Raw genomic sequence first — 27,328 nt, 5'->3', positions numbered from 1 at the left:
AGCTTGCTGCTTTTCACACAACCCAGCCCACCAGGGGCAATTTCATATAATAAATATATGGGTACCTGGGTAGCTCAGTGGCTGAACATCTGCCTTTGGCTCAGGTCATGATCCCGGGGTCCTGGGATCGAGTCCCGCATCAGGCTCCCTGCAGGAAGCCTGCTTCTCCCTCTGCCTGTGTCTCTGCCTCTCTGTGTGTGTCTCTCGTGAATTAATTAATTAAATTTTTAAAAAGTATTTAATAAGTGTAAAATCCAGAATCTAAATTTAAAGGTCTGTTATAGCAGTTTAGAAAGGAGGAAGTCAACCTTTACAAGCCATAAAGCACAGTGGCCAAACGAGTCTACTGTGGGTAACCTGTCTCAGGAGGAATGGCAAAGAAATCTTTCCCTGGGTCCTGTAAATAGAGGAGGCTTAGCAAAGGCATCATAGTCAGCTGCTAACATTTGGGGCTATTGTCTGAAAGAGAGATTGACTTAATTCCATTATTTCAGAAGGCCGAGGGATAGAAATTATAGGAAGATATATTTATGCTCTCATAGGGTGAACTTTGTAACATATAAGTGATTGTTCGATGATGCAACAGTATGTTCACCATCCAGGAAGCAGAGAGTGAGAGAGCTAACACTTTATTCCATGGGATGGTGGAAAGGACCAGGTCTCCCACAGAAAGGGAATATTCATAAACCGCTTTACGCCTTCTCTCCTCCTCAGTCCATGGAAGATCTTTAAACCTTTAGTAATAGTAACATAAACAGGTAATTCCTGCCAGAAGAAGGGACATTGTTTAGGCAGCAAATGGATGCATCTCTACCAGGGATGGTACAGAAGTACTAAGCAGTTATACTGGATTACCTCCAGATTCTTTTGCCAACATTAAGATTGTAGGACTTTAGTTTGCTTTCTGAAATGCTTCCTGGTGCCTGGAATTCCATAAAGCACAGAGACAACCTAATTTCTTGATTTAAAATAGGTAGCAGGGCACCTGGCTGGCTCAGTAGGGAGAACGGATGACTCTTGATCTTGGGGTCATGAGATTGAACCCCAGGATGGGTGTAGAGATTATTTTAAAAAATAAACTTTAAAAATAAAATAAAATAGGTAGGTAATGAAGGCAATAAAGGGCCTCCATAATTTGGGGACCTAAATCCCGCATAGCTGCCTTCATCAGTGATTCTCGAACCTGGCTGCAGAGTAGACCCACCTGGGGAGCTTTTAAAGTATAATGCTATCTGGGACACCCCAGAGCTTCTGATTTAATCGGTTTGCGATGGGGCCAGGGCACTGATATTTTGTCATTCTAACATCTAACTAAAGTTGAGAACTTCTGATCTATGTTGTTCAAATTCCCCAAGTGCCAACATTACAAATTCTGTGAGTCAAAGATGATATTTCAAAATTGCTAAATAAGAGGCTCTAGAGTTAGACTGCCTGGCTCCTCCACCTACCAGCTGTTGATTCAGGACAAGTTACTTAACGTCTCTGTCCTTCAGTTTTCTCTTCTGCAAAAAAGGGATAATAATAGTTCATGCATGATAAGGCTTAATATAGTACAACTAATATATGCTAAGTGCTTAGGACAACTACTACCATACTATGAACGTTCAATGTATATTAATATTATTTCTATTGTTACCATTATCTTGAAGCCTAGTGCTATTTCATTTCATTTCATTTCATTTCATTTCATTTCATAGACTCAACATTAGTTACTACATCTGGTTCAGATAACTGTTCTAAAATTGGGTCCCCCACATATGTATTGAACACTTAAAGTAAATACTAGTTTGACCTCAAAGCACCAATTCTCACATCAAGCCTATAGGAGAAAATACTATTTTGTTTTTCTTGGGAAAAATCCAGGTCCCTGAGGTCTAAGATATATCCTTGAACTGAAAATAAAACATAGCCCTGTAGGACCTCTTTCTAGAGTACATAGATGAGTCTCATCTTTCTAAGACTAAAATGAATCCCACTAACATGCTTTATATGTTTATCCTCTCAGATCTCCTACCCCATCAGTGCAACTGACAAGACATCCATTCAGAATCCCAAAGAGATGGAAAATGCTGCCATCAATCCTGAAGACAAATGGCATCAAAGAGCCCAACAGCTAAAGGTTACCTCTAGATTAAACTCTTGATGGGTTTCAAGAGTTACTGTTAAATATAAGTAATGTTTATGACTCACTTTTTATCACTTACAGGTTTATTATTATGCCTGAGAGTAGTTACCCACCCTTCTAGGGCTAAGACTGTTTTTTTCCCAGATGGGCCATTGCTTGCTCAGCCAGCCAACTCTACCCATTTTTCCAAAGGTTCCAAATTTTCTGGAAGAAAATCATCAAATCACTCTTTAAATTAAAACCCCAAACAGAAGAAAGGCATGAAGAAAATGCAGGAGGAAAAAAAATCTCAGTTGCATAATATTGTCCAAATGTGCACTGCTCCCAAGTCTGTTTCCTTATGGAGCTGGCAGTCACAGTGTCCCTAACTGATGGACAACATGATCCCTAAAAATAGGCAGGAATCCCCCAGAGCATCATTGAACCCTTATTTGCAGGATAAGAAAGCCTACCAACCAGGAATTTAGCATGAAAACACCCTTTTCTGGCCCTGGGCTGACTACTCTGACATCATAATATGACTTTAGGGAAGATATTTGCAAAATAGTCCCCAGTGGCCATTTTTTTAGAAGAGGAAAAGTGCTAGCACATGATTTTTTTCTGGAACCAGTGTCTGGAGTTACAGGGAGCAGTCACCCTCACACCAGATTTTATCCCTGCTGCAGGAGGGGTGAGCCCTATGAAATCACCCAGCCTAGAAAGCCTACTGACACCATCAGTTAGAACTATGTACGGTGGTAAAGGTATAATAATAAAAATAAAGTTCATTCCATTTTCAGAGAATTTAGAAAAGAGGGACTGCCTAAATCATCATCTTTCCTTCATAGTGGCTTCCAGTCATTCTCAAAGTTGGGAGAGGGGGGACAGGGAGTAAAAACAGTTGTTCACCCAGAACTTCCTGAAAGCTGATCGATCCAGGGAGACCAAACCCAGAGGTTGAGAGGATGGGTTCTGAAATGTTTGCGGTAATGGGATATAGAGGCCAGGGTCTACACCAGACCTGAGAGCGAGACCAGGGAGCTTGGCCAACAGGATGGAGAGGACAAGGGAAACACTTTAAGGTTTTATCATGTGTTACAGCTAACGGACTGCGTCAGAAAACATGGATTTCTGGACCTTCACCTGTCATTTAGTCGATTGAGAACTTTGGGCAAATCTCAACTTCCCCCAAGCCTTAAGTTTCTTCCTTATTAAATGAAGAGTTGCCCAAAATGAATGACAAGATGCGTCCCAGCTGCAAAATGCTATTATTCTATATTTTTCTCTAGTTAAATTATTACAGAAAACACACTTGAAGCATGTAAGCCTCTTGCAACCTAGAGCTTCCATAATTATCGTGACAGAAAATTATAGGATCTCAGTCAATGGTAAAATAATCACAGTGCTTCTTGATTCATGGCATGGCCTTTGACAGAGGAGGTCAAAAAATTATGTGAGGAAGAAAATCAGAAGAAAGCCAAAAGAATGCTGTTTATTCTCTGTGGGTACTAGAACTCACTTGTTTATCACCCACTTCTGAATGGAGACATAGAGGGCCACACATCTAAAGATTATTAGATCTAAAACGATCAACACAGAGTGGCCCATAGGATGCTTCCCTTTCTTTATTTGGAAAGGATTTGTTAACTCCCTACTGCATTCTACACACCAGCTAGGCAGGCACTCAGCGTGCAAATGCCCCAGGTTGCCTTTCTTTCTCTGATTCAACTACTCAGATCCAGTGCCTTCTTTCTGGTCCCCCCATCCTGCATAAAGATTTTGCAGCCTCTCCCACCCCACCCTCTGCCCCTTCTCTCCACTACCACTGTGCCTGTGGTCTGGACTACTCCCTTAGGGTTTATCACATTTGGCTTCATCTCATTAGCTGTTTCCTGTATTCCTTTGGTACCAACTATACTATAACCTCCCTGAACATGTAGATTATTTCTCTACATTTGTTAGCACAGCACTTTATGCCCTCGGGAAATATCTACTGGTTGGTTACAGAAACATTTAAAAATCGTGTTGTGAAAATGGGCCCCTCTGAAATTTTTTTCTTGAAAGAGAACTTTTAGAAGACTTGATGTGTCCCTCAGTAAACCTACGCTAACAATGAGTAGCTCTCACTCATAAGAAGTGGCTTTACATGAGATCAAAATAAATCCCACAATGAATATTTATTGAGTATCTACTATAGTCCAGGCACTGGGGGTCAGGTGTCTGGCCTGAAAACCATGGTTCAAGAAAAAAAACTTTAAAAAATAATTAAGGTAATAAGAGATCATTTTTTTAAAAAATGGTTCCTACCCTCCAGGAGCTCAGAGTTTTAGCTGGAAGACAACGATATAATTATTATAATGCAATGATAGGAATGTGGGTATAACAAGCGGTAGGAACTAAAAGAACACCTAATTCTGCCTTAAAAAGATGAGAAAAGTCTCTTGAAAAGAGACAGCATTTGAACTGGCCCTAGAAGGATGAATCAAAATATGACAAACAGACAAATGGGAGCAGAAACCTGAGAGCATGAGAGATGGGGCATGTCCTCAGCCTCACCTGTGGCTCAGCAAATGAAGGAGCATGTGTGGGGGAGGAGAGTGCTGTGACAGGTAACTAGAGGTAGGGGCCCTGAAAGGCTTTCATGCCAGCCCAAAGATTTTAGATGTTATCCAGTAAATGGCAGGAAACCACTGGCAAATTTTAAGCAGGTTAATGACACGACCAAGCTTACGCAGTAGGAGATTCATCCTAGCCATGGTCTGAAGAATGGATTGGAGGGCAATAAGATTGCAGAGACGGCAAAACCAGTAAGGTGGCATGTGCTGTGGTTCCTGCAAGAGATAATGTGAGAACTCAGGGTGGCAGCACCTGCTCTGGGTCTGTCCCACACTCCACAGACCATTAGCTCACTTTTCAGTGTGGTGGGCAGATCTTAATGCACCAACTGGATGACACTTCCTGCGGGTCAGGGCAGCGCCTGACCCCCTCAGCGCCTGCATAGAGATGGTCAAGAAGTGAAAATAACCAATTCGGCAAATTGCTTGAATATAAGGTAAATGGGAGAGAGAGAAAGGGACTGCTTTCCAAGTGTCCGATTAGCGGTACTAATGCCACTGAGGAAGAAAAGGAGGGTTTTTGTGCTGGAGGGAGGAGGAAAGGCATGAGAACAGGGGTGGTGAGTCTGAGTTTGGTGGCGGAATGTGATCTGAGCATAGAACTCAGGAGACACATCTAAATTAGCAATGTACATTTGGTGGAAAGAATCCACTTCCTGGTGGACAGAGGCTGTAGGAATTGTTGAGATGCCCCAGGAATTGTAGGTCATGGGAGAAGAGAGGAGGGTCAAGAACAGGGTCCATATTGTTAAGTCTTAAGGGTATGCAGAGGCAGAGAGCAGGAGGTGAGAGACTATAAAGGCCGCCCAGGGTAAAATACTGTCATGAAACCAGAGACCTGAAAATCTCTAGAAAGATGCATCAGGGAATAGGATCAGACTCTACAGGGAAGACAAAAAGGTGCCATGAAAAGGGAATGATATATGTGGTCTCAAAGGATTCAGAAAAAAACCAAGTAGCAATAAGGCACACAATAGTCACAGAAATGACATACATCTGTGCGTCCATCTACCTATATATGGAGAGACACGCAGAGGAAGATGGAATGTGGCACAATGTTAACGACTCTCAGTAACAGTATTTGGGAGCTCTCCATGCTCTTCTTGCCATTTTTTCTGTAAGTTTGAAATAATTTTGTAAGTTTGAAAAAAATGAAAGGGCAAAGAAAATGGTGCCCAGAGGATTTAGCAACAAAGGGTTTCCCCCGGTGGCCTGAACAGAGCAGCGTGGGTGGGCTGGTGGGAGTCAGTGCTCTCTTGCAGGGTGTAGAGGTCAGAACCAGAGATGGGAAAGGCGGCCTACCCTTGCGAGATGCCCAACTGTGGGTTAAGAGATGATGTCTAATCAGAGAATGAGATCAGATGACGGATTCTTAGTTGTTTTGGTTTTTTTTTTTTTTTTTTCATAGAAGAGATGGAAATGCATTCACAAGCAGCAAGGTAGAGCAAGCAGGGATAGAGCAAGGAAACAACACAGGCCAGAAACAGTCTCAGAGCCAATTTAAGCCTGTGCATCTTCGCTTTAAAAATACTGACAATTGACAGTCATCACCATCACTTTCCATGGAAGCGCCCCACTCACGCCTAAGGGTTTGACTAAGCCACATCATCCCTCTTCACTTTGCCTTGCCACATAGATCTTGTCCTGAACTATTCTGGGCTCCCCTGTGGACCTTCATGGATTTTCCAAATCCCAGTTCCATGGTGTATCCAGAATGGGACCCAGTACTTAGCTGAGAGTCCAACCTTTGCTGGCCAACGTGAAGGAGCACATTCCCAATAGCAGAAGAACCTTCCCAGGCACGAGCATGTTGTCAATAGCAAAAAGAGAAAGTTCTCCAATTAAGTGAAGCTTCGGAAAAACGAAATAGGATGTTTTCTTTCTTGCCACTCTGAAATTACTCTTGCCTTTCTAGGCAAGGCAAAGGAATGACAGGGTGAAAGGTATGCAGGATCTTTGACTAATTAATATCAAAGTCCTTGTAATCACATCCTAAGTAATCTTCCCACCTTTCCTATTATTATAAGAATATAAGAGCTGTTATTTTGATCTTGCCTCCACCACCATCAATAGAGCTATGCTTCTTTTATTCATCAGAACAGAGTCCTCTCTTACTGATGCTGAAAATGAGCCAGTTAATATGTATGCTCTACATTTTCTTAATATCATCAGATGGAATTTATAACACACACACACACACCCAATGTATTTGCGTTTTATTGTTAATAAGCACAACAGACACTTCCCTAGGTCAGAGCTGATCTTGGACCCAGGCATAACCCTCAGGATTGATTGGGGTGGCTTAAGAGCAAGGATGGCTTTTGTTTTAAAGCAGATGAACCTTCAGTTGAGACAGAGCATGCATCCTCCCCTCTGCTCATAGCATGTAAATAGGAAAGTCCTAGAAGAGAAACAGCCTCCGCTCATGGCATGTAAATAGGAAAGTCCTAGAAGAGAAACAGCCAGACCCTGCCTTTCACGGGGTTGGGGGCAAACTACCCGCAGATGGCACAGTATGAACGAACATTAATAACTAAGTACAGATCTTACTAAGAAATTATCATCCTCGCATTAGGCATCAGGATTCCCCAATGTGAACGCTGTACCAATGGCCACTGCTGTGTGTGTGCTGGGAAAACCTCGTGCCATTAAGCAGTTATTCTGAGTGCATGGAGTATGGACTGATTGTGAGTATTGGTAACAAAAGAACCCCATTGAGAGCAGGATGGAATAGAGGATTTCAGGGCTGGTGGAGATTAAGTAGCCTGAGAATGGCTTTGTATATTAACTTGAGGGAACTCAGGTCTTGCGACCTAAAAAGTGACACCTGATGTCTCAATTGTCAGGTAATAAATCTTCAGTAAACCACAGATCTCAAGTAGCCTGCTCAGAAGGTGAGAGAAATCACATCAAGCCTGTAAATGTCTTCCTTTCTGGGGACTGAAATGCCATCTCTGGGCACTTAGACTTATGTGAATAGCGGATTTAACACTTGAGACAATTGAAGTTTCATAAAATGAGGAGTCCTTGGCCCTGTTGACAAAGCACCCTGTGAAGAGTACTATTGTAATCGGAATTGTCAGCAGCAAAGGTATAACATGATTAAAACCAAGTGGTAACCCAAGATTTCAGGTCTGGTACCCCAGGGAAAAAATTCCTGATAGCCTTCTTTTTCCCCCTCTTTGTTGGTGGGAATGAGGACAGAGAACTGGGTCATGTACAGTCAGATGGCAGCAGAAAAGGTTCCTGTTCATCTATTTTCCTAGCAATTTTAAAAGGCTAACAAATGTCTTTTATTTTTTAAAGATTATTTATTTAGAGAGAGCGAGCACAAGCGAAGGGAGGGGCAGAGAGAGAGGAAGAAAGAGAACCTCAAGCAGATTCGGTATGGAGTATAGAGCCTGACATGGGTTCCATCTCAGGATTCTGAGATCATGACCTGAGCTGAAATCAGGAGTCAGATGCTCAACCGACTGAGCCACCCAGGTGCCCCTGACAAATATATATATATTTTTTACTGACACTCCCAGCATCAATAAATATTCATATATCATAGCAAAGATGGGTTTTGGGGAGGTTTTTTGTTTGTTTGTTTTTTGCCTTCATGAAGACTGATGATGGCCATGAAAAGGGCCACTGTGTTTCATTAACATACCTGATAATATTGTAAAATAGAGTTTTCTTCTGGGTCCACTATAAGGAAGGACGCTCTTGGAAATTAGGAAAGGGCCTACTGTATATCTATCTGCAGAGCCCTCTTGCCCACATTTCCCCCATGCAGCTCAATATACTGCATGGAAGGAAGAACCTTTCTTAATTGAAATACAGAAAAGGAAGTTTTTCTTTTTTGGGGTATCACCAGTACACAATTAAAGTGTAGAGGTGTCTCATCAGAACCTGGTCAATGCTCCAAAAAGCTCAAATTTTATGGAAAACATGCTCTAAATTTCAGATAAGCCATTTATACTTAAAATCTGACATGCAATATATTATTGTATTGGACTGTTTTAAATTTAACAATCTCAACCTCATTATAGGGAGATGTCATTAGAAATAGAATACCAGGGACGCCTGGGTAGCTCAATGGTTGGGCACCTGCCTTGGGCCCAGGGCATGATCCTGGAGTCCCAGGATCGAGTCCTGCATCCGGCTTCCTGCATGGAGCCTGTTTCTCTCTCTGCCTGTGTCTCTGCCTCTCTCTGTGTCTCTCATGAATAAATAAAAATCTTTTTAAAAAAAGAAATAGAATACCATTTAATGTTATACAGCAATAGGATGTCTTAGTAGTTTTATCAGAAAACTGAAATAAAAGTTGCACTCATTGAAATAATTTGATCATTCTTTGTAGCAAGCTAAAACAATGTGAGCAAAAAATATGATTTATTCACTTTAAGGATTGATTTTTCCTCGAATGATCCGGTAACTGGCATTTTTCAATTAATGTTGCATAGGTAGAGATTTTTTAATATGTGTTCAGAAAGAAAAAATATGTTACAGTTATATACCACACAGATGCATATGGTCATATTACTATTTTTACTAAGCATTTAATCATTCTTTCCAAAGGCCTCTTAACTCTGCTAGTTTTTCACAAAGTAATGAGTGCTTTATTCCTTGGAAAATATCTCTAAATGGCTTAGCACAATATAGTTACATAGTGTATCTATTATACCAGGAGTACATTTTGTTGTTACAAGACTTTGAAAAGCATAAAGACCTTTCTGAAATTGAAATATTTCCCCCAGATGTTTGATTGCCTAAGTACAGGCTATATTAAGGAACTGAAGCAAAACAACCCTTGTGGCTTCACAGATGTCCTATCACAGTGCAGACTCTTTTATAATCCTCTGAATAAAATCTAATTTGTTTCATCTGGTGAAGAGGTCATTTCTAGCTTCTGACCTATATGAGTAAAAAGATCTGATCATCTAAATTGTATCTCATATTTGACTTGTACTTTGTTGGTAAAGCAGATCATTGATGTGCTCTCTGGTTAAGATTTTTAAAAATATTCAGCTTAGTTAAAATAAACTTGCATATTTTGATGTATATTTGTACTTTCTTTGTATGTAGCCCTGTAAAGGTAAAGCTCCCCCCACCACACACACACACACACACACACACACACACACACACACTTGGTAACTCTTCATTTTACATTTGAAGTCAAAGACTTCAATATAAAGCCCATTCTCTCTACTTATTTCTAGATAATTCATAATCTGAAATTGCCAGGAGGAACTACTTAGCTAATCACTCTTATATCCTGAAATTAGGAAAGGGCCTACTGTACTCTTTATCTCCAATATTGTGGTCACCCTCCCAGAAGTCTCAGCTCCTAGTTTGAAAAATACTAATGTAAAGTGGGAGGAGTTCCAATCACCCGATTTACATTAACCAAAGATATCTTTTTAGAATTATCAGGAACACTTGTCTCAATATGAAAGTGCAAAATCAAACAGCGTACCAAGAGGTCAATCTTCTGAAACAACAAATGGCCAGGAACCTTCCAGAAGACCAACCAAGCACAAGATTCGAAACCAGCATAAACGCCTGCGTGGCCGGAAGTCTTTGGTGACTGAAGAGCTGGCTGTCAGTCACAGAAACCAGAAGGGCACTCCCAGGCAGCAACAAAATCAAAATAAGCCTACCGAGACTTCAATAAAGCATGAAACAATTGGAATTATGAATGCGCCTAACAATGATTTACAACACTCAAGTGCACTTAGGAGCCAGGATCCCACAGTAACCTCCAATAAATTTGCTCCACCACAGCAGGCTTTTGACAATGTGTTGTACAAAAACCCTACTGGATATCACTCGGTGAGTGATAAGAAAGAAAGAGGACACAAAGGCCAGGGACAGAAGAGACTGTCACAACAGCAGCTACACATCAACACTCTTTCCCATGTGGACTTGAACTACCTCAATGAGCTTACTCAGAGACCAGTGCCCCTGAGCCAGAAGGGCTCCTGGTCTGTTCCTAACATAAACATTAATGGATTGAAGGAAAAGAAGAAGCAACCCAATCAGGCTTACGCAGAAACAAAATATAAGAACTTAGAAATACTGTGGTAAGAATTCCCTTTGCTCAAGTGTTTTCCTAGAGAAGAAATGAGAGACCACTGAAGACAGGAGAAGGAGAATGGGTGGGGGGCTATGGAGACAGGTCATGGGGGTGGTCACAGGAGAGGAAATGTCACCTAACAAGATTCTTGGCTCCAATTTCTTTTCTTTTGCTTTTCTTTTTCTTTTCTTTTGCTTTCCTTTTCTTTTCTTTTTCTTTCCTTTCTTTCAGAGACAGAGCATCAAGTGTGGGAGGAGGGAGAGGGAGAGAGAGAATCTCAAGCAGACTCCCCACAGAGCACAGAGTCCAACATGGGGCTTGATCTCACGATCCTGAGATCATGAACGGAGCCAAAACCAAGAACTGACTGAGCCACCCAGGCACCCCAATTGGCTCTGGTTTCTGCCTCAAATAGTACACTTTCAATGTATTTTTCCTGGTCTCTAGTTTTTCAACTGTAGTTAAGCCAGATATTGGAGGGAAGAGAGGAGGACAGAGGGACTGGCCATTAAAAAAATAGAAAATCATTATATTTTGGGGATTAAAAGTAATGTTTGGAGGAAACTATCTCCAACATTGTATTGACCTATCCTAAGGAAATAATTCACAATACAGAAAAATACATATGCACAAAAATACCATAATTTACCAAAAGGACAACAATAACCCAACAATGAGGAAAGGTTTAGGTAAATCATGGTATTTAATATCATGTAACCATTAAAAGTTATGGTTATTAGGAAACACCTCTATTAAAAGAAAATAGTAAGGTGCAAATTGACACCTAAGGAGTGGGAGCTTTAGTATGTAAAAATATGCATAAAGGACAAAAATGCACCAAAATATCAATAGTAGTTATTTCTGGCAAGAGAGGTTGGATTATTTTTAATGTCATCTTCATAACTTCTGAATTGTTCAAGTTCCCTGCAATGTAGATCTATTCCTTCTACAATCAAAAAAAAAAAGTTATTTTAAAAATCACTTCAGAGGACATTTCCTGATGTCTTTCAGTCAAATGTGTTTATCACAAACCTGATATGCACTAAATCCAGGGCTTAAATGCTGTAGAAGATATAGAAGTAGTATGATGCCCAGGTACCTTCCAGGAGCTTACTTTCAAAGTAGGTAGACAATTTTGCATGTCTGAAGTGATGAGAAGACATTTCAGGGCTGTCTGTGTTGGAGATGTGGAATGTACATTCAATAAAATTCAGATTTAGCTTCCTAGAAGAGATAGTGATAGCTAGCAAGCATCCTGGCCTTTCTTTCCTGACTTTTGAGGGAGTGCTTCTAGTATTTATAGGATTAAAAATATTTAACTTTTGGTAGACAGGGAGGAGAGACAGGAAACTTCTATTCCTTTTGCAAGGAGCTTTTATCACAAATGGATTTTCAGCTTTAAACTACTTACATTTATTGTAATAATTATATTTGGATTTACTTCTAGCATCTTAATTTATCCCTTCGATCACCTACTGTTTCTATACTCTTATATCTCTCTATATATGGATATATAGATCCCCTATTGAACTAATAGAGCTTTGTTACTTTGTCCCTCTCCTGGTTTGGAAATACATATTCTCTATTTTGCATATAGTTGACATACATCATTACATTAGTTTTAGGTGTACAACTTAGTGACCTGACAAGTTTATATATCATGTACGTTCACAGGTAGCTACCATCCGTCCCATTACATTGCTCTATATAAAGACTATATTCTTCATGCTGTGACTTTTATTTCCATGACTTATTCACTCCGTACCTGAAAGCCTAAACCTCCCTCTCCTTCACCCATTTAACCCAATCCCCTACCTCCTCCTATCTGGAAACCACCAGTTTGTTCTCTGTATTTATGGGACTGATTTGGCTTTTTTATTTTTTCTTTATTTTTTATATTTCATGTATGAGTGGAATCATATGGTATTTGTGTGTCAGATTTATTGCACTTTGCATGATGTCCTTTAGTGCCATCCAATTAATTTTTTAAAAAACTTAACTTGACTAGTATTAATATTTCTATTCTCTTCCAGAACATATTCAGAATTGCTGGATTGTTTTAATCCAATCACCCTGCGGGTCATAGAATTTTTGGCCAGCATCTTGTCCAGCACCTAGAACTCTAAAAATTATTGATTTTATACAGTCAATGTTTCACATTTAATTTTTCATGCCTTTGCCTCACAGTTTTTCTTCCATTTTACTATTTCTTCTTGAAGTAGACATCCTTTGGAAACTATTTCAACAAGCGTAGGTCACTGGAAACTTTACCTGAAATTCCTTTACATTCTATCTGGAGTTATAGTTAAACTGGTAAAAACTTAAACTATTTGAAAAAAATTTTCTGCGTGGAAAGTTTTTTGTCAATATATTTTCATTTTTGTCTTTTCTGTTTCAGTCGTCCTCTTTGTTCTTGGTGTTCTGAAGTCTCACTGTGTTAGGTCTAGGTACGAAATGTTTAATCCTGCTTGTGATTTTAAATCTGAAGATTCATTTCTTTCATAAATTCCACAAAATTATCATCCATATTATGAAATAGTCATAGGCAATATTACACACCTTATGAAGTATCATTTGCCCTATTTTCCCTCTGGGAATACCAAATAGAGGTATATCAAATTCTGTTATTCTAGACTCTATGTCTCTTGAATTCTGTTCCTTATATTCTATCTTTTAGATACCTGTGCTTTTTTTTTAAGATTTTATTTATTTATTTATTTATTTATTTATTTATTTATTTATTTATTATTTGAGAGAGAGAGAGCGCGCACGCAAGCAGGGAGAGCTGCAGGCAGAGGGAGAGGGGGAAGCAGGCTCCCAGCTGAGCAGGGAGCCCAATGCGGGGTTTGATCCCAGGACCACAGGATCCTGACCCAAGCCAGAGTATTTTTCATGGCTAGAATTTTTATTTGGCTCTGATTAAAACCTTCCTGTTCTATTTTCTTTTTATTTTTTTTAAGATTTTATTTATTTATTCATGAGAGACAAAGGGAGAGAGGCAGAGGGAGAAGCAGACTCCCTGTGGGGAGGGCCTGATGTGGGACTCAATCCTGGGACTCCAGGATCACGACCTGAGCCAAAGGCAGGTGCTCAACCACTGTGCCACCCAGGCTTCCCTGTTCTTTTTTTTTCAAAATGGGTTTCTTGGGGTTTTGATTTCTTCTTTCATGTCCTTAATCATTTTAAACATGCTTGCTTTAATAAAATTTTAAAAAGATAAATGTACATGCTAAAAAAATCACTGAACTGTATATACAATTACCAGTGGGTGAAATTTGATGATATGCAAATGATACCTTGATAAAGCTATTGAAAAACAAAAAAGAGAATGCTAATATTCTATTATCAGAAGTTCTTAGGAATCTATCACGGATCCTTGTGTGTGTGCATGTGTGTCTGCAGACTGTGACTTGATAGATGATTTCCTCATACATTCTAAGATTTTGGATTGTGAATGTATGTTTAGCCATCTTGTCTGTAGACACCTAGCAGGCTTGAGAAGGAACGTATCCCTCCAGAGAACTTGTATATTTGCTTCTGCCAGATATGCAGAGGTAGCCCTCCTCCGGGATCCTTCTTATGTTACTTTTTTTTGGTGTTGGAATCCAGGATTACATGGGTAAATATGAACTTCAAACACTGTCGGGTGGAAATTCGCAAGGAATTTTTTTTCCAACTGAGAACCTAGACCAAGACAGATAGATTCGCTTTGTTGATTCTCAAGGATGGCGACTGAGGTTTTCACTAATCCAGCTTCTGAGGATGTAGCTTCTTCAAGGCGCTTATACAGGCATCTCAGTGGATTCCCTGCCCCACATGGGGCCAAGATTTCACATACCCCTGCACCAAAGTGTTAGAACTCAAGTCTATAGACCCAAAACTCCCACAAAGAAAGCCATAGCTTCAGCTTATTCAAAATCTGTTTTTTCTTTAGTTCCTTTTTTGGTTTTGGTCTCAAAGATTCCCTGCCTCTCTTATAAATTCACCTATGTGGGTGCCTGGGTGGCTCAGTGGGTTAAGCATCTGCCTTTGGCTCAGATCATGATCCGGGGGTCCTCAAGTTAGGCTCCCTGCTCAGTGGGAAGTCTGCTTCTCCCCCCTCCCTCTACCTCTTTCCCCCTGCTCGTGCTCACTTGTGCTCTCTCACACACACTCTCTCTCTCTCTCAAGTAAATAAAATCTTACCCAAAAAAATTCACCTGTGTATTTAAAAGGATGTTTAAATTTAATCCAGCATTTCCAGGAATTTTATGGTGGGAAGATCTTTGACTTTTCAAAGGGTTTTTTTTTTTTTTTCTGAATGTATTAAATGGAAGTTCTAAATAAGAGTTAGACTATCCTAAAGAAAAACTAGGAGGCTTTTAAGAAATTAATATATTTATGAAAAGATTAAGCTAGATGTGCCTGGGTGTTGCAGTCAAGTAAGTGTCTCACTCTTGGTTTCTGCTCAGGGTGGGGGATCTCAGGGTCATGAGATTGAGCTCCACACTCAGCACAGTCTGCTTCGGATTCTCTCTCCTCTGCTTCTCCTGCTCATGTTCTCTCACTCTTTCTCAAATAAGTTTTTTAAAAAAGATTAAACTACAGGTCATTATTTTAAGATTTAATTTGATCTGGAGAGTGATGAATACGTCAAATTCATAAAGACTTTTATGGTAAAAGTCTTATGTATCCAGTTTCCATTAACAGATTTGTGTGTGGGTGGGGGGTGTTTCCCATTCAGGAAATTCCATTCTTCCTTGGACAGCCAACCTGTTAGAGCTTCTCCAGATTCACAGCTCAATCAGATAATGGAGCAGCACCAGCAAGCCTTAATACAGCTGACCGAGGTGCAGCCCAGTGAAGGGGCCTCATCCGGCATCACATTTCCACCTATATTGTCAAGGGTAGAAAGTGAATCCCAACTCAGTTCAGAGAGAAGCCAAAGACACACAGTGAAAATTAGCCGCAGCAATTCCGAAGGCTATCTGCTTCAACTGGAAAAAGGAAGAAAGCACAGGAGAAGCAGCCACATCAAGGTAATGCAAGCATTTTACCAAATAACCTTTTCATTCGGTAATATAGATGGCCCTTGGGTTTCATTTCCCTACATCAGATCTAGAATAGGGATGGAGGGATGGTCATTACTGAGCCGCTGCCACACTGGGCTGCCCCAAGTCCTCAGTCACTTCTGACTTGATCCCCGGCTGCTGCCTGAAAGGTCCCTCATTCGTGCTTCATCTCAGGGAAGAGTCTACTTTAGCAGAGAAGCAGAGTCCTCCTTTGGGCCCAGGTTAAACACCACACCCTCAGAAATGCTCCTCACATCCTGCCTCAGCCCCTAGTCAAGGCTGAGTCTCTCAGCACATTCTCCTATCCGAGGAGACAAAGTAGGGCTGAGCAAGGATGCACGGTGGAATCTTTCCAGGCAGAAATGAAGGCACATGAAAGGAGTCTTTTTTTTTTTTTTAAGGTCCTGTGCATTTCTCTACTGTTACAAGCAAAAACAAACAAACAAACAAACAAACAAACAAAAAACCCTCAGGAAAGGTCGTTTGCTTCTGTCAAATGATAAGGGGGGAAAAATGGAAAATGCATTCTGTTTTACAGGGCAACTGGGAAAGAGCTGGTCAGAAGCAATGGGCCTGTGGTGATCTGGGTTCCCCAGGAATAGACTCTGAAATGGAGGCCCCTGGGGCAGGAGGCTGAGGAGTGAGGGGGCAGGGCTGGCTGAGGGACAGTGTGCAATGATGCAGGTGCAACAGGAGCCTCTAAGAAGCCCACGAGGGCTTGGACTTTGGGAGGGTCTTTGAAGGTAAAGGGCCCAGGCTTTTGCTCCATCACATGGACCAGCCATTGGCTACTGCTTCTCCCCCTTACCCCTCAACCCCAAGGCTTGGAACTTTGGGCACAGAGGTTCCATCTGGCTGAGGACAGTTCTTAGGAAGGGAACCTATGGAGAGCCAGAGCACACAGCAGTCCCAGCAAGTGGAAGATCCAGTGTCCCAGCCCAGAGGGACATCCACTATAAGGTCATTTTAGGGAATCAACCTTAGTTCAATTCAACATAGGTGTTGACTTCCTAGTAGGAAATGCGGTAGGTGCCAGGATGTAAGGAGGATGAGCCATGACCCTTCCTCACATAGACACACATGAAAATGGCTTTGGTATAACATTGCAGTTAAGAAAAAAAAAAAAAGAGGTATGTGTGGGTTGCACAGAGGAGCTTGGGTTGACATCCCAATCTGGGGGTGGGCCAAGCAGAGCTTCAAGGGATAATTCTGAGCTGAGTTTTAGATGATCAAGAGTTAATAAGAAAAAAACAAGAGTATTTCAGGCAAAAAAAAAAAAAAAAAGCTTAGTCCCTAGAGAAGAGGAGATCATCAAATGTTAGCTTCCTTTTCCTTCCTCTCTTAGTAATGTAATTCACGTCTCACAGAGAAGAGGTGGAGAAAGGAACCCCAGTGACAGGGCATCGCCGGAAGTCTAAGAGCATGAGAGGGTAGGGACGGGGAAGGGGGAAAAAAAAGAACTTCCAGTCACTGCTACCCAAAGCCCCTTTCCAACTCAGAATATCTCTCCCTCCCTGCTTACTTCCAGGAATGTTACAACCCACCAGCATCCATTTGCTCGGTCCAACACCTTCACCCTACATCTGACAAACACACAGAAGTGCTCTTTGTCCCTTGAGCTATTCCAGAAGCTAAAATGATTTAGAGCCGAGCTATTTGTATAGAACAGCAGGTAGCCAGGGCCCCAGACAGGGGGAATCATTATCCAGGTCATGCCCATTTGCTAGTCACAGCAAATCTTGTGGTTTCCAAGGGAATCGACTTGAATCGCATTAAAAATTTGAGGATTTGTAAAGCTAACAGGCCCAAGCTCCGTTCCCCTTCTCCTGGCAGCTCTGATGGGACTGATTTATGAACACAGAGCATTGTCCACGCTGTTAAATCCAGACGTCAGGCAGCAAGGGACTGATGCAGCATTAAGGGGTGACCAACCGCATAAAAGTATTGCACACCCCCCCCCAGAACAACTGCTTCAGGAGTTGTCGGACAGCTGAGCCACAGTAATTAACTCATGTGTCTGTTGTCACAGACAGTCTGGGTATTGCTGCTTGACGGCTCCTAAGAAGAGGTTTATTTGGATTAAATTTAGCAACCACAGAGCAAATTTCCTTCACTCGCTGTTCCCCAGTATCTGAGGCATTGTTTTTTGCGCTGCTTCTGAGTCACTCTCACACTCATACATCTGAGGAATGTTCTGGACGAAGGCCCTGCCGTGTCCCCCACAGCAGGGTACAGCATTTCAGAGTTGAAACAAGTCGTCGGGGCGCCTGGGTGGCTCAATTGGTTGAACGTCTGCGTTTGGCTCAGGTCATGATCCCAGGATCGTGGGATGCAGCCTGGGGTCCAAGCTCCCTTCTCAGTGGGGAGCCTGCTGCTCCTCCTGCTTGGGCTTTCTCTTTGTGTCAAATAAATAAATATTTAAGAAAAAGAGAGACAGAAAGAAAGGGAGAGAGACAAAGAGAAAGAGAGGAGGAAAGGAAGGAAGGAAAGAAAGAAAACAGGTCCTCGCAGGGCCAATCAAGGCCATTTTCAATTCAGGCACACTTTGCCCCAAGTTCACAGTTAAATCCACTCCTCTAGCTTGAGAGGTGGGATTAATTACCGGCAGAAACGTGCCATCAGGAAAGTCTGGTGCCATCCTCTGCTGAAGGGACCATCAACCTTGAACACCAGTTCAGGGGGGTGGGTCTGGTCTTCCAAATCATCAGCCCGGGCCCAGGGATGGTGAAGGGCAGTTTGTGCAGGTCTCCTGCAAGGACCAGCAGTGCGCTCCATCAGGGGTTTGCTGAGAACAGGACTATATTTTCCCTCTGTGCTTGGGGACCTAACAGGACTATCATTGTTGATTTAATTTTCAGGGGAGAGAGGGCATGCTACTGTGACCTTTTAGTCTTGTAACAGCCAAGGAAAGCTAAATCAAAGTAAATTCTGAGGATTATTTTGCTATAAAAGCCTTTTGAAGAGGCAGAAAGTAGATTAGTGGTTGCCTAGGGCTGGAGGTAGAGGGGGGCGGAGGAGTGGCTGCTAATGGGTACAGGGGTTTCTTTTCAGGGTGAAGAAAATGTTCTAAAATCAGACTGTGCAGATGTTTGCACAACTTGATGAACATACTAAAACCCAGTGAATCGTACAACTTCAAATGGGTGAATTTTGCGGTATGTGAATTCTGTTTCAGTAAAGCTGTTAAAAAGACTTCTGGTGGAAAGAGATCAAACGAAATTACAGCACTGAGAGCCAATCAAGATTACTTGTGGCAAACTCAAGTAAATCCAGGATTTTTCATTGCCAGTCACCCAGAACAAACTCCGTTAGGAGCCATGCTCTCTCTGCCTTGAGAAGAGGTCTGTTTGCTAGAAGCAGCTCACCCTGGAAAGGAGTTAGTAGCATTTGGATACTCAACTCGTCCCCTTCTTAGGCCCCAGTGTTTACTGTGTATCACTCACTATGTGATGCGAGTCCCTTTGCTGTCTTCCTAAGATAGCCAAGACCTTTATTCTGGTTATTCGAGGTGATGGTAGAAACTGGGACAACAGGGGGCAGGGAGCAATTATTTGTGCTTCACACGGTATCTTTTGTGTCTGTGCAATGATTAAAGTTAAGCTGCTTCACGCTAAGTATGTGATTTCTGGACACTGATCATTTCTCATCAGTTTAGGACAAATTGGATTTATGACCTGGATCTGAGCGAGGTCCTCTCCCTTCTCATTCTTGGTTTGTTCTGGCAAATAGAGAGCAACTCAGTGATTGCAAAAACAGCAGTACAGACGGCACGCCCAAGACAAGGAACAAATTTGCAGTCGTCAAGTAGAAGAAAATCCGAGTTTGCTCACCTATTAACAATTAGTGGAGATTTTTTTTTTAAATGTGATCATACCTGGTGTAATCAAGGTTTGGACAGAAAGGGCATTCTTAGGCATTGCTAATGCAAGTGTTCACTGATGACCTTCAGTGTTTTTGTGATTTTTGTCTCAATAATTCTGCTTCTATGAAGGGATCTCAGAGCAATCATCAGAGTAGCTCACAAACAACACTCGTCCCTGGGACATCTTAAATGTTCAACATTTAAAATGTTACAAATAAAAGTCACATTTTTCAAAAATATTGACAGGGAAATACAGCATAACGCTAAAATACTTAGTCGGGGGGGGGGGGAAACTAATTTGTAGCACTCGACAATTTTATGAAAGTATGAACAGATAGATACCAAGGGCATAGAAGCCGCTGGAGTGGTTTTGCCAGGTGATTGTTTTCTTAAAGGAGACTTAGGATTTTGACAAGTCTTTAATAAACAGTATTTTTTTCCTCTACACTTTAATATTTTTTAATGATTTTAGTCCAACTTTAAAAAAAAAGATCTTGATGGAGTAATTGGGTGACGGGCACTGAGGAGGGCACTTGGTGGGATGAGCACTGGGTTGACGTTGGCAAATTGAATTTAAATTTTAAGAAAAAGGATCTTCTCTCATCTTTTAGCAGTAGATATACTGAAAGACTTTAAAGTTTTGAACATTCTGATCAGGGAAATTCTATTTACAGAACTCAATCCTTGCAGCATAGAAATGTGGCTGAAACAGGATTCTGGCTCTCTGAAGCATTGAAACGTTAGAAATGCTGCTTTCAGCTACAAGTCACAGAATACTATTCACAGCAACTTAAAAAAAATGAACCCATGTTTTTGAAGATTTTATTTACTTGAGGGGCGCCTGGGTGGCTCAAGTGATTAAGCCTCTGCCATTGGTTCAGGTCATGATATCAGGTCCTGGGATCGAGTCCTTGCTCAATCAAGCTCCTTGCTCAGTGGGGAGTCTGCTTCTCCCTCTGCCTCTGCCCTTTCCCCTACCCCTGCTCATGCTTGCTCCCTCTAGTAATTTTTTTTTTAAAGATTTTACTTATTTGAGGGACGCCTGGGTGGCTCAGTAGTTGAGCGTCTGCCTTCAGCTCAGGGTGTGATCCTGGGGTCCCAGGATCGAGTCCCACATCAGGCTCCCTGCATGGATCCTGCTTTTCTCTCTGCCTGTGTCTCTGCCTCTCTGTGTCTCTCAGCAATAAATAAAATCTTTTTTAGGAAAAGATTTTACTTATTTGAGAGAGAGAGGGCAAGAGAGAGAGAGTGAACAGGGGTGAGGAGCAGAGGGAAAGGGAGAAGCAGGCTCCACACTGAGCAGGGAGTCTGAAAAGGGGCTCGATCCCAGAACCCGGGGATCATGACCTGAGCAAAAGGTAGATGCTTAACCAACTGAGCCGCCCAGGTGCCCAACCATAGCTCATTCTTCTCACATACAGCTACTCCACAAGTAGACAGGAACTAGCACCGGTGATCCACAGCTTGAAACATCAGAACCAATATTTGTACGGTTCTCTCATTCCTTTCTTGACACAAGATTGCTGCTGTAGCTCCAGCTATCATGTCCCCATTCAAGGCCAGGAAAAGGAAAGGGGAGGGCTGCCCCAGCCTGAGTAAAAGCGACAATACACACTCCACCCTATCCAACTTTCATTTATGCCTCACGGGCCAGAGCTCAGTGCTGAGGATCTGGGAAAGGAGTACCCGGCTCCAACCCTCTATGGTGGAGAATGGCAAAGGAGAAACTACTGGGATGAGCTACGAGCAGTCAGCCAGTAGGCCAGTGGAACCAGAACACATCCTTGTAACTCTGATACCGTGTTCATTAAGTTCACTTTTAAGATCTGGGTGTTATATGTAGTAACTATATCCAATAGGATGAGAATCTTTTTAAGTCTCTGGACTATCTGCCAAATTGTCTTAAAAGCTCATTAGATAAACTGCATATCTTAGGACTTGACATAATTTATAGGAGCTTTCAAAACTTAGAAAAATACTGAGCTTTCTCATTAGCACATAGACAGGTAGTACCATGTGCAGTTAGGATGGCTGTTCTTTTTCTGTGTTCTAAGCACCCACTTGGATTTGTCCAAATAGAATCACTGTCATCCACACTAGCTCTTTGGGGTCGTGCTTCCTACCCTTCCCAAAGAGGGAAACCAAATGAATTCACAAACTCATAGGATTTGGTATCCCCATAAGAGTGTCTTCCCCAAGTAGCAAGTCAGTTTTAACATTGAAAGCAGCAGTTTGGGGGATGGGGTATCTTAATCTCTCCTACAGTCAGGAAAGCATTAGTGTTTCTCCTGCCTGTTATCGTGCTCAAGTGTCATAATCTAAAAACGAAATTGCCTCATTATGTTACTCTGTCCCTTTCAATATTCCACACTAATATGTTGTCTTACGTAAACTTCAAAATATCCAAAATCACATTGAATGAAAGGAGTTTCTCAGTAGATCTTGCCTAGACTCTCAACCCTTAAAAATTATGATCTTTTGAATGTTACAACATCATTAGACAGGGCACTCTAATTTTGAAGCAATGCTTACCTGATTTCAATTCCCTCTTCCAGGGAAGTCATTTGGTTTAGTGAACTATATACAAGACCAGACAATAATAACGGCAACAGTGAAGTGGTAACATATGTGTCATTTAAAATGTTAATAATGAAACAGCTCTTTATTCACTTGGAAATTTTTATTTATAATTTTCAGAATTCCAATTTGTTGTTGTTGTTGCAGAAGTTGGAAAAGACAAAACATGTTAGCTGACCAGCTGCAAATTACCCAAGAAGTTATTATCAATAACTACCATTAGAGCAGAAGAATTGTCAGGAAAAGCACCCACTCTCCCAACGGGCCACACAGGCTTCCATTCTTCCCTTATGCGGCTATAACAGCATGGTGGGGGGAGGGACACGCAATTCCTTAAAAGAAACTGTCTCTTTGTATTTGTAGAGCTCTAAGCTGAAAGGTTATCAGAAAAGAGACATGAAGCTTGGAGGCCTTGGACCTGACCTTGAGTCCATCAGAGACAAAGTGAGTGTGATGTACATACAGCATTTTGTAGGCTTGGATTTGCCCACCTGTGTTTTAGCAGAACTGTAAACATGTCCCCCAGCCCACCCTCCAACTCACACACACCAGAACCAAGTCCTAATCCAAATGTCTCCCTCTGAATAGAGACCCTTCTGAAATAGCATTGGTAATAGAGACCCAGATACTCCTTTTCCCATAAGATAAAATAACCTAGCCAATGTTGTTTTATGTATCCATCTTTTAGTTAGTTTTGAAGGCCTGTGCAGAGAAGAGGGCCATGTGCACATGAAAAGAGATGTGTGTGTTATACGGTCGTTGGCCTTTCCCAATAGAGTGATCTTGGTAATTTTCAAGAGTGACTACAGAGAAGACACTTAGGATAAGAGTTTCCCAACCCATGAAAAGTGCATCCACTTTATTTCTTTTCCTCTAGTGAAAGAAGATCTTCACTTAATGTGTTTTAACTACAGTTGCACTCAAGGCATAAAAAGAGAGTATAGTTCAAAGTTGGAAGCCAAAATGAAAATAAATTGGGTAAATGCAACAAAGAAGGAGCTGAATGTGATTTAGACCCTGTTAAGGGAACACTGGGTGGTGCTATGGCAGTGATGCCCCCCCTCAGAGAGAGACTGTTTCTTGGAGAAACATTAACTTAACCATCTCGCTGCTGTTGCCTTACACACCGTAAATCCCATTTCCCCTCTGCTGCTGCTGATACAATAGGCCCAGCTCGCTCCAACGAGTCTTGCTTTTAAAGAGAGAACAGAGATCTCACAGGACCTGTGCACTGTTGTAACTTGGTTTCTCTGAACAGATGCAGAAATTAACCCAAAAAAAGGAATATGCGAAACAAGTTAAGGAGTATAACATGAAGACCCTATCCATTCTGTCAAAACCACAAACAGCAAAAACTGAAAGTAAATCTACCGTCCCTCGGCAGAAGGTAAGAAATCCCCACCCAAGGAAGTTAGCTTTTCAATTAGAATGAGAAGGAAACCTCTGTTACCGCTGAACAAATTCCCCAATTTTTTTTAACCCAGGGGATGCCCTAGCTACTGCCGTTCCTGCAGCTACCCATCATTCACAGATATTGATATGCAAATAACATGTACACATATGATGCTGTAAGCTCAGCCTGAAGTTCATCATGGTCTTTAGCCCTCCACATGTTTTCTTCACAGTGTTTCAAGTTTGTAACACATAAAAATGGACATAGTAAGGCTAGCAGTCAGGAAAAGATAGTCGACGTCACTCATCATCAGGGAAATGCAAATCAAAACCACAAGGAGATCACCTTACACTTGATCAGAGGGCTAGAATCAAGACAAGAAATAACGAGCATTGGTGGGGATGTGGAGAAGGAGGCAGGAACCCTCATGCACCACTGGTAGGAATTTAAATTGGTGCAGCCACCATGGAAAACAGTATGGAGGTTCCTCAATAAATTAAAAATAGAACCACCATACAATCCAATAATCCCACTACTGATTATTTACCCAGAGAATACAAAAACAATGTTTTCAAAAGATATATGCACACGTATTTATTGCAGTATTCACAATAGTCAAGATACAGAAGCAACCCAAGTGTCCATCTACAGATGAATGGATAAGATGTAGTGTGTGTACGTACACATACACACACACAGGCATTTTACACAGCCTTTTAAAAAAAAAAAAGGATAAGATGGTGCCATTTGTAACAACATGGATGGACCTAGAGGATATTACACTAAGTGAAACAAGCCAGACTAAGAAAGACAAATACCATACAATTTCACTCCTATGTGGAATCTGAAAACCAAATGAACAAAACAAGCAGCAGAATCCAACCTATAAATACAGAGAACAAATTGATGGTGGCTGGAGGGGAGGTAGTGGGGTAATGGGCAAAATGTGTGGAAGGGGAGAGGGAAATACAGGCTTCCAGTTAGGGAATGGTAAATCATGGGGACGAAAGGTACAGCACAGGGAATACAGGCAATGATACTGTAATAGCATTGTATGGTGACAATGGTAGCTGTACTTGCGGTGAGCCGAGTATAACACAGAGAAGTTGAATCACTAGGTTGTACACCTGAAACCAACATAACAGGTGTGTCAAATTAGGGGCACCTAGGTGGCTCAGTCAGTTAAGCATCTGCCTTTGGCTCAGGTCATGATCTCAAGGTCCTGGGATCAAGCCCCACATCAGGCTCCCTGCTCAGTGGGGAGTCTGCTTCTCCCTCTGCCCCTCCCCCCTGCTCATGTTCTGTCTGTCTCTCTCTCTCTCAAATAAAACTTTAAAAATAATTTTTTTCAATTGAATAGTAAGGTGATTTCTTATAGGAAACTAGCAATCCTGATAAGTCCTATTCATTTCCTTCTCTACCATTAAATTTTAAGGAATCAGTGTCTCCTTGTCATTGATGGGTACGTATGTCAAAGAAAAATCCTTCATTGTTTCTTTCAAGTTCATGCCCTTATATTATTCCCAAGGGACTATAATATATAGGTTCCTGTAGCCACAAAAAAATGATTTCATAAAATACAGAATGTTCTCCCACTCAGAGGTTATCCAACTATAAGTCAGGACGTGAATGAAGTACATTTGGCAGAGACACCAAGCCTTGTAGAGCAGTCTGTCTCAGTCCCAATAAGAACATGGGACCCTTTGCATGAGGGACAAGTGACCCTTTGGTGCTTTTAGGAATTTGTACTTCATGTTCTCTCTCACAGACCATCATATTTTCTATTTATTGCCATTCTTCCTCAGACCTTGAAGACCTCAGGCCACTTGATTGAGTTTCCATGGTGCTACTTTTTCTTTTTTCTCCAATCCATTATTTTTTCCATGAAGAGATTGAAGACAAGTCTGTAATTACAAATTCCTACAGAAGTCACCTACACACACTGAGAAATTTGGACTTTTTTACCCCTTCCAGCACCTGAACTAGTCCCATCTCAGCTATCAAGAAACTTCTTAAAATATAAAATGGATATAAAGACAGATTTAGAAATCATATTTAGTGATCTCATTTCTGTTGTAGTGTCTTCTGGAACTGACATCACAGAAAAAAAAAAGACTGCTTTTTCTAGTCTCCAGATTTCTATAGATCTTCTAAAGAAAAGGATAATTTACAACCTCTAATAAATGGTTGCTAGAGTTCCAAGAGCCTGGGAACAAAAAGAGTTGATGTAATAATGGAATCTCAATTTTATATCAACTACAGTGATGTCTTTGGTCTCAAGCTGTAGCAAGTCCACTTTGATTGGAATGGTCTGTGAATATCTCCTTAATAGAAGTTTGGTTTTAATAAGACTGCCAGAAACTAAATAGAGCCCCCATGTGAGAAATTGATTTTCAAACACTTGAATAAAACTTCATCTTATAGGGGCACCTGGATGGCTCAGTGGTTGAGTGTATGCCTTTGGTTCAGGTCGTGATCCTGGGGTCGGGATCGAGTCCCACATCGGGTTCCCTGCAAGGAGCCTGCTTTCTCTCTCTGCCTGTGTCTCTGAGTGTCTCTCTCATGAATAAATAAATAAAATATTTATTTTTAAAACTCCATTTTATAAAGAAAACACCCAAAGGCACAACTCTGTTTCATTTTTGAGCTCTTTTCCTTAGCATACTGCTGTGTGGTTAACTTACTTTGTTCAAATTGTGTGTTATATTGCATGACTTTCATTTCCCATCCATTCTTCATTCCCATCTGCATCTTATACCTAATGGTAGCCATAGTGTCCACTCATATTACCAATAAACACTTCCAAAGATTTTATTTCATTTAAGGAATCCAGGACTCACTTCCCACTTCAAATAAAATTTTATCTTTATGCTTTTAGGCTTTGGAGTACGCTAAGACCATCCCCAAACCCAAACCTCCAAGTCTGACGGATCCAGCATCAAAGGAAAAGAAAAATCCCACCTATGCTCGAAAAGAAGACACTCTGCCTGAAATCTCACTGCTTGAAATACTGCAGAGCAGACACGAAAGAGAAAAACAGGCTGTGGCTGCTTTCAAAGTCCTTCACATTGTATAGACAACACATTTGTCAGAGACCAAAAATGCCCAGGGACTGAACGTAGAGAAAAAACTCCAACAAACCTCTCTACCTAGAGAGGGATGACACTCTGTCCTCTCGCTGCAGTTCACATTTGCTTTGTACAGAAATTAAAATATGGGGACCTTATCACATTACAGGGCTGTATTTTACTTTCTAGGAAGATTTTTTTATTATTATTTTCAAATCAGAATTTGGGGCCGAATAAGAACTAGGGAATAAAGTCTTTTAGTTTCACACTGGATCTTTTAATTTCTTAAAAAATCTCTACCCTTCCTTGCATAATGAAAACTTTGAAGAGACCCAGCAAAAAAAAAAAAAAAAAAAAAAAAAAAAAAAAAAATTTTATCTAACTTCTTCTCTCATACCTTCATGATAAGGAAAGAAAAAAGTATAAACACTTCAGTTTCAAATTAATTGAATGTAACCTGGACTAACTGCTAGTACATTTGGAGATACTGTTTTCAAAATAGTTCTAAAATCTGAAAACTTAAAAAGTAAAATCTCTAAATTTAGCAAAGGGTTTATATATAAAATTGAAAACATGAAATCATATTTAGCT

At 41.1% G+C, this 27,328-nt stretch overlaps 1 protein-coding gene across 2 annotated transcripts in view; it reads left to right on the top strand.

The window, feature by feature from the left end:
* Nucleotides 1–27,119, top strand: part of JHY (junctional cadherin complex regulator) — a 58,783-nt gene extending 31,664 nt beyond the window's left edge. For both annotated transcript variants that reach the window (XM_072729507.1, XM_025999030.2), the window contains exons 4-9: nt 2,006–2,119; nt 10,135–10,793; nt 15,510–15,804; nt 22,640–22,720; nt 23,535–23,663; nt 26,548–27,119. In XM_072729507.1, the coding sequence (XP_072585608.1) occupies nt 2,006–2,119; nt 10,135–10,793; nt 15,510–15,804; nt 22,640–22,720; nt 23,535–23,663; nt 26,548–26,745 (1,476 nt within the window). In that variant the 3' untranslated portion in view covers nt 26,746–27,119. The remainder of the gene's footprint in view (nt 1–2,005; nt 2,120–10,134; nt 10,794–15,509; nt 15,805–22,639; nt 22,721–23,534; nt 23,664–26,547) is intronic.
* Nucleotides 27,120–27,328: the final 209 nt, after the last annotated feature.

This window comes from Vulpes vulpes, chromosome 12, assembly GCF_048418805.1.
Source record: "Vulpes vulpes isolate BD-2025 chromosome 12, VulVul3, whole genome shotgun sequence".
Taxonomy (NCBI): Eukaryota; Metazoa; Chordata; class Mammalia; order Carnivora; family Canidae; genus Vulpes; species Vulpes vulpes.
This window is presented reverse-complemented; position numbering and strand designations above follow the sequence as displayed.